We start from the raw sequence: 17,500 nt of genomic DNA on the forward strand, positions 1-17,500 counted from the left end.
ATTTTGAGAGCGAACTGCCCCACAGTTTGATTATAACTTTTATTTTGTTGGTAACCGTTGTTGGATCATCGCAATATTACACTCAAGGGTTTGATTTAATGTCATTATTGGCAAAGAAAGTGAGGCGGCCAACTAGCCAACTTGGTTCAAACCAACCAGCTACGAGAGGAATCCTGACCACCAAACATTTGATTTGGCACAAAGAAAACATTTTGAAACGGCAAAGTAACAAGACTGTGAACATAAACGATCACACGCAGCTCGCTCTAGCCATAGACGGTGAAATAAATGGACAGCGCGACGCCATAGACTTCGACGGAGACCAGTGAAGTAAATTATGAGACAGGATAATGCGTTTGTATATTCTGCTTAAAGCATTTTCTGACTAAGACGTATGTGGGATATTCTGGTATTATTCAGGTTTCAGAGGCATTCTTTGGACATGTATACAGCGCATTCAGAATCTGCGTCTCAGTCAGGGTTTTTTACTGCAGTTTGTGACAGTTTACGGCCTCTTGCCTGTTTACGGCGTACGGTCAGCTCTGGGCATTGCTATGGTTACTGTACACAAACCAACTAGCCGACAGTTTGCAAGGCTGCGGTAGAGATGCTTGGCCAAAAAAGTAGGAGAAACACAGCTACTTTTAAACGTTATCACAGACTTGGGTATTAACAGGTTTTTGGAAATGTACAAACATCACAACGCCGACCTTTTAAAGAAGCTGGTTGAAGGAAAGAAATGTTCACACGCTCCAACAAGTCCGCCACCGCTGGAACACTTTGAAAAAATCATATTTTTGTGTTTTCCGGAATAAGGGCAATAACCGGCATATTATATGCATGTAAACTAAGGCATGGATACCCGACGGGCCGGGCCGGGCTCGGACAGATATTTAGAAATGATGGTCGGATTCGGGCCGGGCTCGGTCACATCAGCGCAATAAGGCATTTGTTGTAAAATGGTGCTGCGGCTCTTTTAAGAGAGCTCAGTGTGTGTGTAAAGTGGGCAGAAGAGAGCTAGAGAAAGAGGAAGCAGACGTGTAGATGCGACCGGAGCAGAGTTGGTGGAATAAGTTTAAGTTTTGTACACAGTGTGTGAGGTGTCTGAGATAATCCCCAGACTGAAAACCAAGCTCATTCATCTGCTCACCAGAAACAGGATTTTAACCCCGACGTTATATACCGTCGGCCCTGGAGGTAACCAGTCTCCCCTGGTTTTCTGATCACGGTCGGAATCGAAGCAAGCAGGAAAGGTTAACACATTGAACATTTTAAATTAAACAGATTATTAACGTGAGCTTGTTGCCCCGTGTGCGCTGATGACCTCATCTGTTGACATTTCCGAATGCCTTCCAGTTGCTTAATAAAAGCTTTCCACACAAACAAACGTACATGTGTCATTAGTATGAGAAAAAAAAACGAGATTTTAACTGTGTCGGGCTCGGACATAAATATCATAATGCCTGACGGGCTCGGGCGGGTTCGGTCACGGCTCTGTCGGGCTCGGGCCGGGTTCGGACGGAGAAATTCGGCCCGATCCAGGCTCTAATGTAAACATAGTCAATGGCACAAAACTTGTTCCACACTGATTGGTCTAATCTTTTTTGAGTTTTTCCAATCGTGTCCCACTTGTGACACCATTTTTAGCTCCCAAAATTGTCATTCATCAGCCACCAGAGAGATCAATAAGTCTTGATTAGCAAAAAAAAGACAATAATCAATTTCAAATTCCAGAGTGAGTCGTGTTGTTTAAGTCAGATTGAGCATTTTGCAGCATCATTGTTTGTTTCTTCACTTTACAACAGTTCACTCTCTGGAGTTGTTAGGGTTTCAGAGGATGTAGGACCCAAATGCAGAGACAGGCAGTGTGAGCTTTGAGGATTTAATGAACAAATAATAAGGTCCATACTAACAAAAGGTGTCCTGATAACAGCAGGCAAATCCAAAAAATAGGTACAAGCAGAATCCCAAAAACAGGAACAGGCAAAACACAGGACAGTGACAAGAATCCAGTGAAGGAGAAACGAGAAACACCGAACAGCAAAATATAATAATCCGACAAGACACAAAGACAGAACAGAGACTAAATACACAAGGTAATGAGGGAACGAGAGGCAGGTGACACAACAGGTGGAACAAATCAGGGTGGGGCAGAACAATCAAAAAAGGCGGGAAACAAACAAAGAGAGGAAGTAAGCTAGACAAGACAAGGGAGACAAGACAGACTACAAAATAAAACAGGAAACAGAACATAACAGAAAACATGTACAGAACAAAATACCAAAACCCTGATAGGAGTCTTCTTGACTATTCTTGTTTGTCTTTAACCAGGGATGCACCGAATCCAGGATTCGGCTTCGGATTCGGCTGAATATCGGGCTTTTTGACGGGGTTCGGTGATACATTTGCGTGCACTTGTGGACCAACTCAACTCTGACAGATTGGGGAGGGGAGTGATAGTGGTCATGTAATATTGATTTATTTATAATGTATTATTATTATTATTATTATTGTGAAATTAGTGTTCATAAACGAGTAATGTATGGTCTTTCAACAATTTCAAGTGAATAATATAACAATTTACGAAAAATATTGTTAAAGCTTGTGTCATGTAGTGCCCCCCCACTGGTTGTGAATGGTTGGTGCCCCTGGGCACCGGCCCAAGTGCCCTTATGGATAATCCGGGCACTCGTGGTGGCAAGGACCCTAAACCAGTATTTCTCAGATAATTTAAAAATATGTCATGCATAATTCCTAAAATAATTATACTATAATAATGCATAACTTAAGTCAGTGGTTCCCAACCTTTTTTCCTTGGCGCCCCCCCCTACTCATGTCTAAGAAAAGCTGAGCCCCCCCCGAAACCGAAGTTGAGGTAACTCTCAAGATAGAGCCTTACTTTCTTTTTTGATACAGAGGGGTTATCAGCACTTTCACGTTTCTCCGCCATGTTTTATTCATAAAATAGTGATGCCGTGGCGGCAGGAAAAACGAGGATGATAGCAGCTAGCAGCTAGCAGCTGACCTGATGACAGCAGGGTCCCAGGTTAAGAGGTCCCGGAGGTTTGGCCTACTAAGTAGCCTGCCTACAAGTTTAAGCGAGAACAAAAATACATAGTTTTTATACAGACTTTTGTATAAATTATATATTCTAGTGTATTATCATAATTTGTTTAACATGTGCACATATTTTTTAACCTCAAACCAGATGAAGACTTGCGCCCCCCCCTGTGACCTTTGCCGCCCCCCTTAGGCAAGGCAAGGCAAGGCAGCTTTATTTGTATAGCACATTTCAGCAACAGGGCAATTCAAAGTGCTTTACATGAAAACAGAATAAAAAAATTTAAAACAGTTAAAATACAAGAATAAAAGTTACAGTGCAGTATAAGAAATGAAACATTAAAGAGCAATTAAAACAGTTAAATATATAAAAGCAGATAAAATAGGAATTTCTCTTTATATAGATTGTTATACAGTGTCAACAATGCAACTTCAGTCTTTGTTTGTACTTAGTGTTCCATTTTTACCAATATGACAAACATCTCAAGCAGTCAGGTCCATATTTTTCCAACCATCTCACCCACAATGGGCCCAGATGCTTCGCACGGCTTTGAGCTTTCATTACTCATAATAACAGAAGCTAGTATACTTTTTCCTTACAATGTGATCGTCACCACAAGGCTCGGTTCTTTTTTCGGCAAACCTTGTAAAAACCCGGTACAGCCCTGCAGACAAAAACCTTTCAGTAGTCAAGAACTTGTTCTTAAACTATCTTATTTCCTTCTGCAGTCTGTCTCTAAATAGACAGGGACCCCCTTGGAGTATGTTAGTCTATTTGTATTTAGGCCTTCTGCCTAATTTTAGTTAGTTTTCTTCTTCTAACTCTTGATCAGCCCGACGTCTGACTCTTCTGTTATTCCCTTGCCATGCTGTGTCAGAGAATTATTCAGATATATGCCCGTTTCTGTAAGAGAATGTCACTTGTAATCATAAATCCATTTTTACCAATATGACAAACATCTCAAGCAGTCAGGTCCATATTTTTCCAACCATCTCACCCACAATGGGCCCAGATGCTTCGCACGGCTTTGAGCTTTCATTACTCATATTAACAGAAGCTAGTATACTTTTTTCTTACAATGTGATCGTCACCCTTAGGGGTCCCCGGACCCCAGGTTGGGAAACACTGACTTAAGTGATGGATTCTAAACACTTGAAATGTAGCATTTAAATATTTTTGTTTAAAAATCTATCACTGCCAGTGCTGGATTGTACCTCTTTATAGAGGCTTTTCTTTCCTACCAAAAATGTTTTGCGCTGGTCAGGGGGTACTTGGCTTAAAAAAGCAATTCAAAGGGGGGTACAATGTTGAAAAAAGTTTGAGAAACACTGCCCTAAACTATACACAATATCGCCGCTGTTACAACATCTGGTATGAAACATCCGAAAGAATACGAGTTGTGCATGAAGGAATCTAGAGACAGCAGCCAAAATGCAGCAACTTCAGGTGCTGCAAAGGAAGGACAGTCACAGGGAGTAGGAGTCGGTATTCGGTTTTGGATTCGGCAGAACCATTTCACTGACAACCCCCCCCTCCCACCCCTCTCGCTGCACCACCCTGCAGAAAATGGCTGGAACGCTTTCCTTGGTGTGAATGTTAACGATGAATCCTCCAAGCACGCTAAAGTTAGCCATGGTGTTCCACAAGGCTCAGTGCTTGGACCAATTCTTTTCACCTTATATATGCTTCCTCTAGGCAATATTATTAGGAAACACTCAATTAGCTTTCACTGTTATGCAGATGACACCCAATTATATCTGTCAATCAAGCCAGATGAAACCAGTCAGTTAGCTAAACTTCAAGCATGCATTAAAGATATAAAATCATGGATGACCTACAATTTACTGATGTTAAACTCAGACAACACTGAAGTTATTGTGCTAGGCCCCAAACACCTCCGAATCGCATTATCCAAAGATATAGCTACTCTGGATGGCATTGCCATCAAGTACTACTGGCCTACTACTACTACTACTACTTGCCCTGACCTCAAGTACCACTGTCAGAAATCTAGGAGTTATTTTTGATAAGGATATATCTTTGTAAATTATAGAGTGTGGTCTAGACCTACTTGTAACGTGTTTTAGATAAAGATAACTCTTGTTATGATTTGATAATATGAATAAAATTGAATTGAATTGAATGCTCACTAGGCTAGCGGGTCAACACGCTAACTGATGTTACTGTGTCTCTCTGGTCGGTTGCAGTGACAGCTACATTGTGCGCGTCAAAGCGGTGGTGATGACCAGAGACGATTCGAGTGGCGGCTGGTTGGCGCAGGACGGCTGCCTGAGCAAAGTGGGCGTGTGCAGGCTGCTGGCGAGCGAACTGCTGGGACGCAACAGCTTCCTCATCCATGGAGAACGCCTCAAAGACAAGCAGGTTGGTGCGGACGCATTTCACGTCAATAACAAGACATACATATCAATCAATCAATCAAACTTTATTTATATAGCACTTTACAGCAACCAGCAGGTATCCAAAGTGCTTTACATCGAAACCAAGAATAAAAACACATATCATACAATAGAAAGAAAGAACATAGAAAACAGTAAAATCAGAAATAGTTACAAAGAAACAGAAGAATTAAATCGTCACACCACTGCTACGTATTAAAAGCCAGACTAAACAGATACGTTTTAAGTTTGGACCTAAAAAGAGCGACATCTGTAATAGTGCGAATATCAGGGGGTAACTTGTTCCAGAGTCTCGGAGCAACAACTGCAAAAGCCTGGTCACCCCACCGTTTATATCTAGACCTTGGCACTTCTAAAAGTCGCCGGTTTGAAGAACGCAATGACCGGTTGTGCTCCCGCAAAGTTAAAATTTCGGACAAATACTCCGGGGCCAGACCATTTAAGGCCTTGAAAGCAAACAATAAAATCTTAAAATCGATTCTAAAACGCACAGGGAGCCATATACATATGATAACAGTAAAAACCATAGAGTGTCTTTATAACCGAGCCTTGAAAGTCCTGGACAAGAAGAGAATAAGGTACCATCACTGCCAAATTCTAAGCAAACATTTTAAGTTTTGCTAATTTTATCTCCGTGCATTTTGTTAAATTGGTTTTCAAATGCCTAAATAACGCTGCTTGCAAAACAATAACAAGACAGCAAAGTGGTACCAGAACCATCACCCGAGCAGCGTTAAAAGGCAATTGTAGTATCCCTTTCCGTAGAACGTCATTTGCCCAAACTGCCTTTTCAGTAAAAGGGGCAAAATTATGGAACTCTCTGTAGAGACCACTTGAAATGTATCCCAACATTAGCCACCTTCAAAAAAAACAAAAACAAATTGTGGCTAATTCAGGAACAATATTGCTCTCATATTTAGTTTTTACACTGTGCTCTCTCTGTATACTTTCTTTCCTTTTTCATTTCATTCCATTTTATTTCATCTCTCACTTATTTTTAATAATGTGAATCTGTATTTTTATTTTTAACCAAAAGCCCTACTAGGGACAAGTGTTGTGAATTAGCTTCAGCTAAAACAATACGTTCTCACACTCATCTCCTAAAATAAGGACGCTTGGTCAGGTGCCTTTGTCGTTCTTATTGACGCTAAAAGTCTCCTTTAGCGCTAAAAGTAAACGCGCTTGGTCGGGACTATTGCCGTCCCTTTAGCGCTTTAAGCGCTTTAATTATGCTTTTCCCTCCATTGTACCGAACCGTGACTTCAGTGTACCGTTCCACCCCTACTATATAGGTACCTGTCTAATGTATATGAGTATTACTATATAGGTACCTGTCTAATGTATATGAGAGTATTACTATATAGGTACCTGTCTAATGTATATGAGTATTACTATATAGGTACCTGTCTGATGTATATGAGAGTATTAATATATAGGTACCTGTCTAATGTATATGAGAGTATTACTATATAGGTACCTTTCTAATGTATATGAGAGTATTACTATATAGGTACCTTTCTAATGTATATAGTATTACTATATAGGTACCTGTCTAATGTATATGAGAGTATTACTATATAGGTACCTGTCTAATGTATATGAGAGTATTACTATATAGGTACCTGTCTAATGTATATGAGAGTATTACTATATAGGTACCTTTCTAATGTATATGAGAGTATTACTATATAGGTACCTTTCTAATGTATATAGTATTACTATATAGGTACCTTTCTAATGTATATGAGAGTATTACTATATATGAGAGTATTACTATATAGGTACCTTTCTAATGTATATGAGAGTATTACTATATAGGTACCTTTCTAATGTATATGAAAGTATTACTATATAGGTACCTGTCTAATGTATATGAGAGTATTACTATATAGGTACCTGTCTAATGTATATGAGAGTATTACTATATAGGTACCTGTCTAATGTATATGAGAGTATTACTATATAGGTACCTGTCTAATGTATATGAGAGTATTACTATATAGGTACCTGTCTAATGTATATGAGAGTATTACTATATAGGTACCTGTCTAATGTATATGAGAGTATTACTATATAGGTACCTGTCTAATGTATATGAGAGTATTACTATATAGGTACCTGTCTAATGTATATGAGAGTATTACTATATAGGTACCTGTCTAATGTATATGAGAGTATTACTATATAGGTACCTGTCTAATGTATATGAGAGTATTACTATATAGGTACCTGTCTAATGTATATGAGAGTATTACTATATAGGTACCTGTCTAATGTATATGAGAGTATTACTATATAGGTACCTGTCTAATGTATATGAGAGTATTACTATATAGGTACCTGTCTAATGTATATGAGAGTATTACTATATAGGTACCTGTCTAATGTATATGAGAGTATTACTATATAGGTACCTGTCTAATGTATATGAGAGTATTACTATATAGGTACCTGTCTAATGTATATGAGAGTATTACTATATAGGTACCTGTCTAATGTATATAGTATTACTATATAGGTACCTGTCTAATGTATATGAGAGTATTACTATATAGGTACCTTTCTAATGTATATGAGAGTATTACTATATAGGTACCTTTCTAATGTATATGAGAGTATTACTATATAGGTACCTGTCTAATGTATATGAGAGTATTACTATATAGGTACCTGTCTAATGTATATGAGAGTATTACTATATAGGTACCTGTCTAATGTATATGAGAGTATTACTATATAGGTACCTGTTTAATGTACAGTTGTGTTCAAAATAATAGCAGTCCAACCTAACTAACCTCATAAATCACATTCTTTGGTAGAAATAATATTTCTATATGGCAAATAATTTACTAGTAAGTGTTGTAGAGTCATAGAAAACCAACAGACCAACAGTCATGACATGCATGCTGCTCGTAATTGAATCTGTAATTGAAAGGGGCATGTTCAAAATAATAGCAGTGTTGTGTTTTAGTGAGGTGATTGATTCTGTGAAGAAACAGGTGTCAATTATGGCCCAAATATTTTTATTTGTAATCTTCTGCATGTGTGTGTGCTGCTGTGCGTCCCTGTGTGTGTAACAAGCATAGTGTGCGCGCTGTGCACGAGCCTAGGAGCATTTTACTAATGCTCTGTTAAAATAACAATGAAATGCTGCGTTATTGACTTTAGACCAGGTTTTTGTTGGTCAATGGTGCCATCACTTCCTGCTGCCTCAAGATAGCAATACGCCCAGAATGCACCTGAACACACCTCCCTGTAAGACCAGCACGCCCAGAATGCACCTGAACACACCTCCCTGTAAGACCAGCATGCCCAGAATGCACCTGAACACACCTCCCTGTAAGACCAGCGCACCCATGGGCGCACAGATGGGTGCAGGTGCATTTGCTATTTAAACAACGTGGGCGCTGGATGGGAAATTGACAACTGCGTCGGTCTTAAACTAGCAAAGACACTTGGGTCGGGCTTTGCACTGCACCGGGTGCAGGATAGGACCCTAAATGTTTAAAATCCATTGTTGTAGGTGTGTGTCCCAGGACTGTTAGTGTCTATAGAATGATTGATTGATATCTTCCTGAGTCTTTTGTTAGCTTTGTTGCTCCTATTAGGGCAGGACAAATGACAGCTATACATGGCCGCGGGAAGTGGGGGTGCTGCAGCACCCCCTATTGGCGAGAGGGAGATTTTTTTTAAATGTATTAAAAATATTTTGCACAATTTATAAATTCCTTATGAATATTTTAGGAAATGATTTTGACACACATAGGCTATTACGTGTATTTTGGATTTTAATTTCATTATTTTGAGTTAACTTCCAACACAGGTTCGGAAGTTACGTTGTCAACGTCAGGCAGGCAGGCTAGTGGTCGCCGAGTAAAGAGGTTTCCCGCTCGTTCCATGCAGCATACATCCATCCATGGCAGCAGCAGAGTAGTAAATTTACCTAGTCAAATGACAGAAACGAGGAGGAAATATGGCACTGAAACGGATTTCGGATTTGTAGAGTGAGGAGACTGTCCGCCCGCCTCTGCCTGCAGTTGCACCGGCAGGCCCAGCCCTAGCACTCGCAACCATCCATCCAACCTAGCGTGATTGGATTAGATGAGCCCCTCCAGCAACCATCCAGTTTCAAATTTACTTGTTGTGGTAATGAAACGTTCTCACGTTCTGTGGCACCGGCTTGGTTTGCTAGATGGCAGTGGCTGCATTATGTGGAAGAGACTGATCATATTGTGTTTTGTCTGCCTGAAAGCTGTCGGAAAAAAAGTCATACCTAGAGACAAATTTAAGAAAGACAATCCCTTCGTGAATGCCGGCTTTTCAAATTGGCGTAAAGCCACTGAAAAATTTAACGAGCATGAGAGATCAGAGTTGCACAGCGAGTCAATACAAAGGTTGGCCGCTTTGGATGACGTCCCCATAGATGCTCGCTTATCCAGCGCTCATGCCAGAAAGCAGGCTACTGCCCGACACTGTTTGGAGCTTCTCTTCAGGACCACCCGATTCCTTGGCAGCAAGGGCCTTGCCTAGGAATCCTTCAGGGGCGACACAGCATGCGAAGGAATACTGTATGACTTGATGCTGGAGCGCACCTATGATCTCCCTGAAGAAAGAAAGTGGATAGAAGGAAGAGACAACTGGATGTCGGACACTGGATATACAAAATGAAATAATTGAAAAGTTTGCTCATGCTATCCAGAGGGAAATTGTTGCCCACTCATCGCACTGCCGATTTTATGACAGCAGCTTGGAGCCTCACACTGTGTTTTGGGGATTTTATAACGCCCGGGACAGCACTGGAGAAACTCTTTTCAGTTGCATCAAGGATATTTTTTTAAGATTAAACATCCCCATTGAACGCATCGCAGGATTTTGTTTTGATGGAGCAGCTAATATGTCAGGGTGTTTTTCAGGCGTGCAAGCTCGGCTTAAAGAGTTAAACCTGCACTCACTTTATGTGCACTGCAGCAACCACTCGCTGGATTTGATTCTCCAAGAAGCCGCGCGTGAAGTGAGTCTTGTGGCCGATACCTTGAACTTTGTTCAGGGTGTCTCAATCGCATCACAAAACTCCCTGAAAATGCCAGACACCACCACCGCTAGAGTGAGCAAAACCCCAGCTCGCCTTCGCCAAACTCGAGAGCCAGAGGCAGTGGCGCATGGCACACAAACAGTGGATTGGCGACGTAGCTTTTTCGAGGCTATTGATGTGATATCGGCGGAGCTGGACAGAAGATTCGATCAGGCCAGTATGAAGCTTGCCGCAAAGCGAGAGAGGGCTGTTATCAAAGCAGCAGAGGGAAGGAGCGTCAATCTGGAGGCCCTTCAGCTCCCGGAGGAGCTTGACACAGACCGCCTTGAACTCCGGCACAAAATGCTTAGGCCAAGCATCGCCAAGCAGCTTGCCGATGTCACAAAAGACAGAGGGTCTAAGTGTGTCACAGTCCAAGATATAGCATCATGTTTGACAAAGCTCCAGCCACAAACAAGAGCCATGTTTTCAGAGACAGAAAAACTGATCGAGTTATGTCTGTGCCCACTAGGGGTGGAACGGTACACAGAAGTCACGGTTCGGTTCATACCTCGGTTCAGACATCACGGTTCGGTTCGGTACAATGGAGGGAAAAGCAAAACAAAAATGCAGAAGGCAATTTTTTTTATTGTGCATGTCTCAGGCTGTACCACCTAGTGTCCTACAGTCTGTCCCCTGAGCTAGCTGTCTCAGGCTGTACCACCTAGTGTCCTACAGTCTGTCCCCTGAGCTAGCTGTCTCAGGCTGTACCACCTAGTGTCCTACAGTCTGTCCCCTGAGCTAGCTGTCTCAGGCTGTACCACCTAGTGTCCTACAGTCTGTCCCCTGAGCTAGCTGTCTCAGGCTGTACCACCTAGTGTCCTACAGTCTGTCCCCTGAGCTAGCTGTCTCAGGCTGTACCACCTAGTGTCCTCCAGTCTGTCCCCTGAGCTAGCTGCAACAGCCTGAGTGTATAAAGTAAGATGTAAACAGTAAGTAAGGAACTTGTAAACAAAATAAGACAATCAGCTAGTAGTGTGATATGGGAGACAAGCGCTGCTCTCATATGTGAATGCACAGAGCAGGGGTATTAAAAGAGCAGCTTCGGTTACACACAGAGCAGTTGACGAGTTTTGGCGTTAGCTTAACAGCCGAGCTAACAGCAAACAGCGGAGCTAACAGTGGAGCTAACAGCTAATGGGGGAGCTAACAGCTAACAGCAGAGCAAACGGGCCTGAAGGCCTTTTGTGGTCGAGGCAAGAAGGGATACAGCTACGTCTGTGTTTGGTGTGGGAGGGACTAGTTTGCCTCATGTAGCCCATGGTGTGTGGATTCACTGGACCGATCGACATGTAGGTAGGCATGGATGTATTGTAGGCGGAGCTTGGGAGCTTCAGAGCTAACGGGGGGCTTCTTTAGGTGGCCCTAAAAAACCGCGTATCTAACAGTCGTTCCGCATTACATTAATTAATTTGCACACAAGTTTTATTTATTTTTATACCGTGTATTCTCAGTGTAAATTCATGTACCGAACCGAGACGCCCATACCGTTTCGGTTCAATGCGAATACATGTACCGTTCCAACCCTAGTGCCTACCCATCTCCGTGGCCTCATCCGAGCACACTTTCTCCACCTTGCATCTTTTGAAGACATGGGTACACAGCACCATGACCTCGACATTTGGACACCTGTACCCAGGGCACCCTGCCTGTAGCTCAAAGTAAGAGCAAGAGAGTAAGAGAGTGGGATCAGCTTTGACTAGCCAAGCAATTGTAAGTAGTACACTATAGTATTTTTGCAAGGTGGTGGGGATGGAGATGGAGAGTGTTATTTTGATCGTGTCTTTGCGTAATGGATGTGGAGAACTGTTCAATAACGTGCTTAAATAGTCAGAGATTATTTCCTTGTGGTGTGCGTAAAAGGATTTTGGAGCTAATAGAGTTGCGTGTGACATAAACGTGCAGTGACTCAGGTTCATGCCAGCTGACCAAATCGATTGCATTGTTGTAGCGTTATTGTGAAGTTTAATTAATATTATATGTTGTATGTATATCTGGAGTTGTAACGAAAGTAATTCCCCCCTGGGATTATTAAAGTATTTCTGATTCTGATTCTGCTTCTGATTAATAGCGCATATATTCATCTGAGAACTGATGATTGTTGTGGTTTTGGACATTTCTGTTACCTGTTTGTATATTTCTGTTGCTGTTTCCTGCTTTTGTATATTTATTCTGTATTTTTCTGTTCCCTGTCTTGTAAATGTATCCTGTGTTGTGTATTGTAGTCTGTGTACATTTTGTTGTGTATTTTTCTGTTTATGTTCTGTTTCCTGTTTTATTTTGATAGTCTGTTTTCTGTCTTGTCATGTCTAGTTTTACTTCCTGTGTTTTCCCGCCTGTGTGCAGTGTTGCCAACTTAGCGACTTTGTCGCTAGATTTAGTGACTTTTCAGACCCCCTTAGCGACTTTTTTTCAAAAAAGCGACTAGCGACAAATCTGGCGACTTTCTGTAGAAAAGTCACCAGTATTGTCCAGCGAGCACGCGAGGTATTTCTCTCCTGTAGCCGCCAAAACAGTCTTCTGTTCTGTGACAGAGGAGCAGCGGAGCAGCCTCTCCCCTCTCTCCTCATGTGCAGCAGCTCTGTGCACAGTGTGCAGGTAGTTAGAAGGGGAGGGGGGGACAGGGTGAGCGGGGGCCGGTGTAGGTAGGAGAGACAGCGGGACGCGACAGGAGAAAGACGCCGCTGAGCTGGCCTGGCCCTGGGCAAGCCAGCCTTCTTTGAGAATTCTTTATCGATCTTTCTCCCTCCCTTTGTAGAATTTCTTAGAATTTTTTACTTCAAAGATCGGCTACCTAAGTAATAATTATAAGGTAAAATACATTCCTGCATTGAATTTGTGATTATTTGGCTAAAGAGTTCTATTTCTTTCTATCTACCTTGCTGACACAACCACTAAGCTTTATACCAATGATTGTGTAATGACGTCAAAAATATGCAAATGAGCGTATGACGTCATCTAGCGACTTTTGGAGCTCGTACTAGCGACTTTCATTGGAAAAGAGTTGGCAACACTGCCTGTGTGATTGTCTGATGTGCTCCACCTGTCCCCCAGTCTTGTGTCTTCTCGTTACCTAGTTTATTTAGCCCTTTTGTATCCGTTTGCGTCCGTTTGTGTCCTTCCCCTGTTAGTTTGTGCCTTTATCCTGTCATGTGTTTCTGGAATCTTCCCTGCGTTCGTTTGTGAATTTTTCCCTGTATTTTTCCAGTCTCTGTGCTGCTGCTTTTTGTTGCCATTGAACCGTCGAGCTCAACCTTCTGCCTACGTGCCTGCCCTTTCTCTGCATTTGGGTCCTATCATCCCCCGCCTCACAACAATGATGTGTGTGTGTTTCAGACCCTGGCTGTGTGCACTGAAGTGTATATGACAATAAAGTAGTGAATCTCAATGTATTTCTTTTTAAAATATATTTTAAATAGGCCTCATAGGTTTTTTGTCCAAGAAAAACAAACAATTTTTTCACAGCACCCCCCATTCAAAATTACTTCCAGCGGCATTGCAGCTATATCATTCTTATTGCTAGAAAATATTTGTGATCTAATAAATCCCCATCTAAGCTCACTTCAACCTATACAGAGTCTAATCAGCCAAAATAACTGAAGTCACCAGTGTGGGTTCAGAGGCTTTAAAGTGCTCATATTTTGCTCATTTTCAGCTTCATACTTGTATTTAGAGGTTATGTCAGAATAGGTTTACATGGTTTAATTTTCAAAAAACACCATATTTTTGTCGTACTGCACATTGCTGCAGCTCCTCTTTTCACCCTGTGTTCAGGTCTCTGTTTTAGCTACAGAGTGAGACCTCTCACTGCTGTAACATCTTTGTTGGCAGTCGCACATGTTCAGTAGCTAGGTAAGGACTACTAGCCAGTCAGAAGCAGAGTATGAGGGCGTGCCCTGACAGTACCTAGGTAAGGACTACTAGCCAGTCAGAAGCAGAGTATGAGAGCGTGTCCTGACAGTACCTAGGTAAGGACTACTAGCCAGTCAGAAGCAGAGTATGAGGGCGTGCCCTGACAGTACCTAAGGAAGGACTACTAGCCAGTCAGAAGCAGAGTATGAGGGTGTGCCCTGACAGTACCTAGGTAAGGACTACTAGCCAGTCAGAAGCAGAGTATGAGGGCGTGCCCTGACAGTACCTAAGGAAGGACTACTAGCCAGTCAGAAGCAGAGTATGAGGGCGTGCCCTGACAGTACCTAGGTAAGGACTACTAGCCAGTCAGAAGCAGAGTATGAGGGCGTGCCATGCTAGCAGCTAGGTGAGCATTATAACGTGTGTTCCAAAGTGACCACGTTCATCTCTGAAGTAAAGGCTGGACTACAACAGAGCTGTTTGGAGCAGTTAGTGAACAGTGTTTTCTGTTGGAGATGTAAGTCCCTTTGGGGTGGACTTTGGGCTTTTTCACTTTGTAAACCTATAACGTGCACAAAAAGATATATAACACAATAAAAGAAAGGGAAAAAGCCAAAAAGGATAATATGAGCACTTAAATGTTCATTATTCAGTTCGTTCCATCTGATTTGTGGGATGATTGTTTTGCAGGTGATCCTGGAGTGTTTCCTAAAGAAGGATCTGGTCTACACGAAGGCCACGCCGACTTTCCACCACTGGAAGGTGGACAACAGGAAGTGTGGTCTGACCTTCCAGAGCCCGTCCGATGCCAGAGCGTTCGACCGCGGGGTGAGGAAGGCCCTGGAGGACCTGACAGAAGGTATGCACCAGTCACACTCTTACGGCTAATGCCTTCCATCCACTAGACCAGTGTTTCTCAAATGGGGGTATATGTGTACCCCTAGGGGTACTTTGAAGGACTGCAGGGGGTACGTGTCCCCCTAGGGCAGTGATCGTCAACTGGCGGCACGCGGGCCAGATACGGCCCGCCAAAGCGTTTAGTCTGGCCCGCAGAACAATCACGGATTCAGAAAATGTAAAGAGGAAAAATGCGTTCTGTTATTTAGCATTTCAAGCATTTACAGCAGGTAACATTACACAGGTAGAGCACAAACCCAGCCCCCTGTATTTGCATCTCTATTCACATGCCGGGAATCTGTAGATGCCTGCGCTCCACACACACAGCTGAGCCGAGATGTGTGTGCATTAAAACACGCAGTACCTGACTGGGAACGATACAAAGAAGATAACCAATGGCCGCGGGGGCAGATCAACTCACGCTAGTCTCGTTACTGTAAGTAGGCTACAATAAAACCTTTGTGAGTAAAAAGTCAATACTTATCAATGCACTCACCTGTATAGACAGGCATAAACATGTAGAAAGCGATATTTCAATCTGCTCTGTCTGCTCAGTCCACCGCACTCTTTTACGAGAACGCAGCTCTACTCTGCAAATAGAGAATTTTTACAAACAAGCTAAAACAAAAGCTGTCTGTTTGTAGTCTAACTTTTATCTTAGTTTGCTGGGAATCTTGAAATTTGGACAAATTCTTATAAATTTAACTGCTGGCTGAACGAGCCATCCTCTCCGCTGGAGCGGTAAATCTATGGATGTATTATATAAGACCAAAACATATACATGTGGCTATTTAATATGCACGTGAATGACGCGACCATTATGTTTGCGTTCTTCATTCTTGATGATGATGCTGGTTGTATTATTTTGCAACAAATGGGCATAGGTGACGACTTAGGTTACTTTCTGCAAGCATTTTCCACCAATCAGGACGCTGCATACTACAACCATGTTTCCTAATCACAGACTTTAACCATCACTCCTCAGTGAACTGCCTCATAGTCTGAGATCTTTTTCTACTTAAAGAGCTAGTTATCAGTATGGACTTTCCATGTTTTTTAGGAGTTTGCTCACACTAATACATGTAAAAAAAAAAAAAATATATATATATATATCTATATATATATAGATATATATATATATATATATCTATATATATATATATAGATATACATTTCAAACAAAAATAGGCGTATTAGGAAGTCCGGCCCCCGGAGTGTCTGCTTAGAAAAATTCTGGCCCTTGGAAAAATGTAGTTGATGACCCCTGCTCTAGGGCATAGACATTATATAATGGACCAACAGGTCCCGTGTCTCTGGACGGAGACCAGTGAAGGATATTAGAAGATCTTTCCCGGTGATGGCTGAGCGTTACTGAGCAGCCTCCAACTGAGCTTGAAGACGTAGATGTGACGTGAGCAACCTGTCTGAAAGTTGGAAGTCTTCTGGTAGCTGTGCCAAGAGAAATCTCAATCATTCCCAATCTAGCAGAGACGGAGAGCGTAGGTATATGTAAGGAGATAACATAGACACAGGCTAATTATTGATCACTAAAATGATAGTTAACATTAGTAATTAAACTTAAACAGCTAATGGAAGTCCAAACTGCCTGAGAGCTTCTCCTGTACTATACGGTAATTCCTCTACTATGAGACAGTAAGTCTCGTGGTTATGACCCAATCGTTAGCCTATTTTTATAAAAACGTCTGCTACGGAGCCATAACGTGAGGTACAAGGTAATGGAGCCTTTTATACATTGTTGTGTTTCTTTAGAAATAAACAACGGACAAATAGAGTCTTTAAACTCTTCAGATGTAAAGTTATTCGCTGTCAAAGTGACGTCAAAATGAATGGCAGTCAATGGGATGCTAACGGGAGGTGATGGCTTGGTAGCATCAAAATGGCGCCATAGGAGGTTCGAGCTCTGAAGCGAAGCTTACCCCCTTTTCGTAAGCAGGGGGTACGTGTCCCTCTAGGGGTACTCTGGAGGACTGCAGGGGGTACGTGTCCCTGTAGGGGTACTTTGGAGGACTGCAGGGGGTACGTGTCCCCCTAGGGGTACTTTGGAGGACTGCAGGGGGTACGTGACTGCAGGGGGTACGTGTCCCCCTAGGGGTACTCTGGGGGACTGCAGGGGGTACATGTCCCCCTAGTGGTACTTTGGAGGACTGCAGGGGGTACATGTCCCCCTAGTGGTACTTTGGA

At 42.3% G+C, this 17,500-nt stretch overlaps 1 protein-coding gene across 4 annotated transcripts in view; it reads left to right on the plus strand.

The window, feature by feature from the left end:
* The window catches only part of spred2a (sprouty related EVH1 domain containing 2a), a 50,904-nt gene that overhangs the window by 18,969 nt on the left and 14,435 nt on the right, over window positions 1-17,500 (plus strand). For all 4 annotated transcript variants that reach the window (XM_035999975.1, XM_035999974.1, XM_031312160.2 and 1 more), the window contains 2 exons: window positions 5,269-5,443; window positions 15,092-15,260. In XM_035999975.1, the coding sequence (XP_035855868.1) occupies window positions 5,269-5,443; window positions 15,092-15,260 (344 nt within the window). The remainder of the gene's footprint in view (window positions 1-5,268; window positions 5,444-15,091; window positions 15,261-17,500) is intronic.

This window comes from Sander lucioperca, chromosome 4 (assembly GCF_008315115.2).
Source record: "Sander lucioperca isolate FBNREF2018 chromosome 4, SLUC_FBN_1.2, whole genome shotgun sequence".
In the NCBI taxonomy this organism is placed as follows: domain Eukaryota; kingdom Metazoa; phylum Chordata; class Actinopteri; order Perciformes; family Percidae; genus Sander; species Sander lucioperca.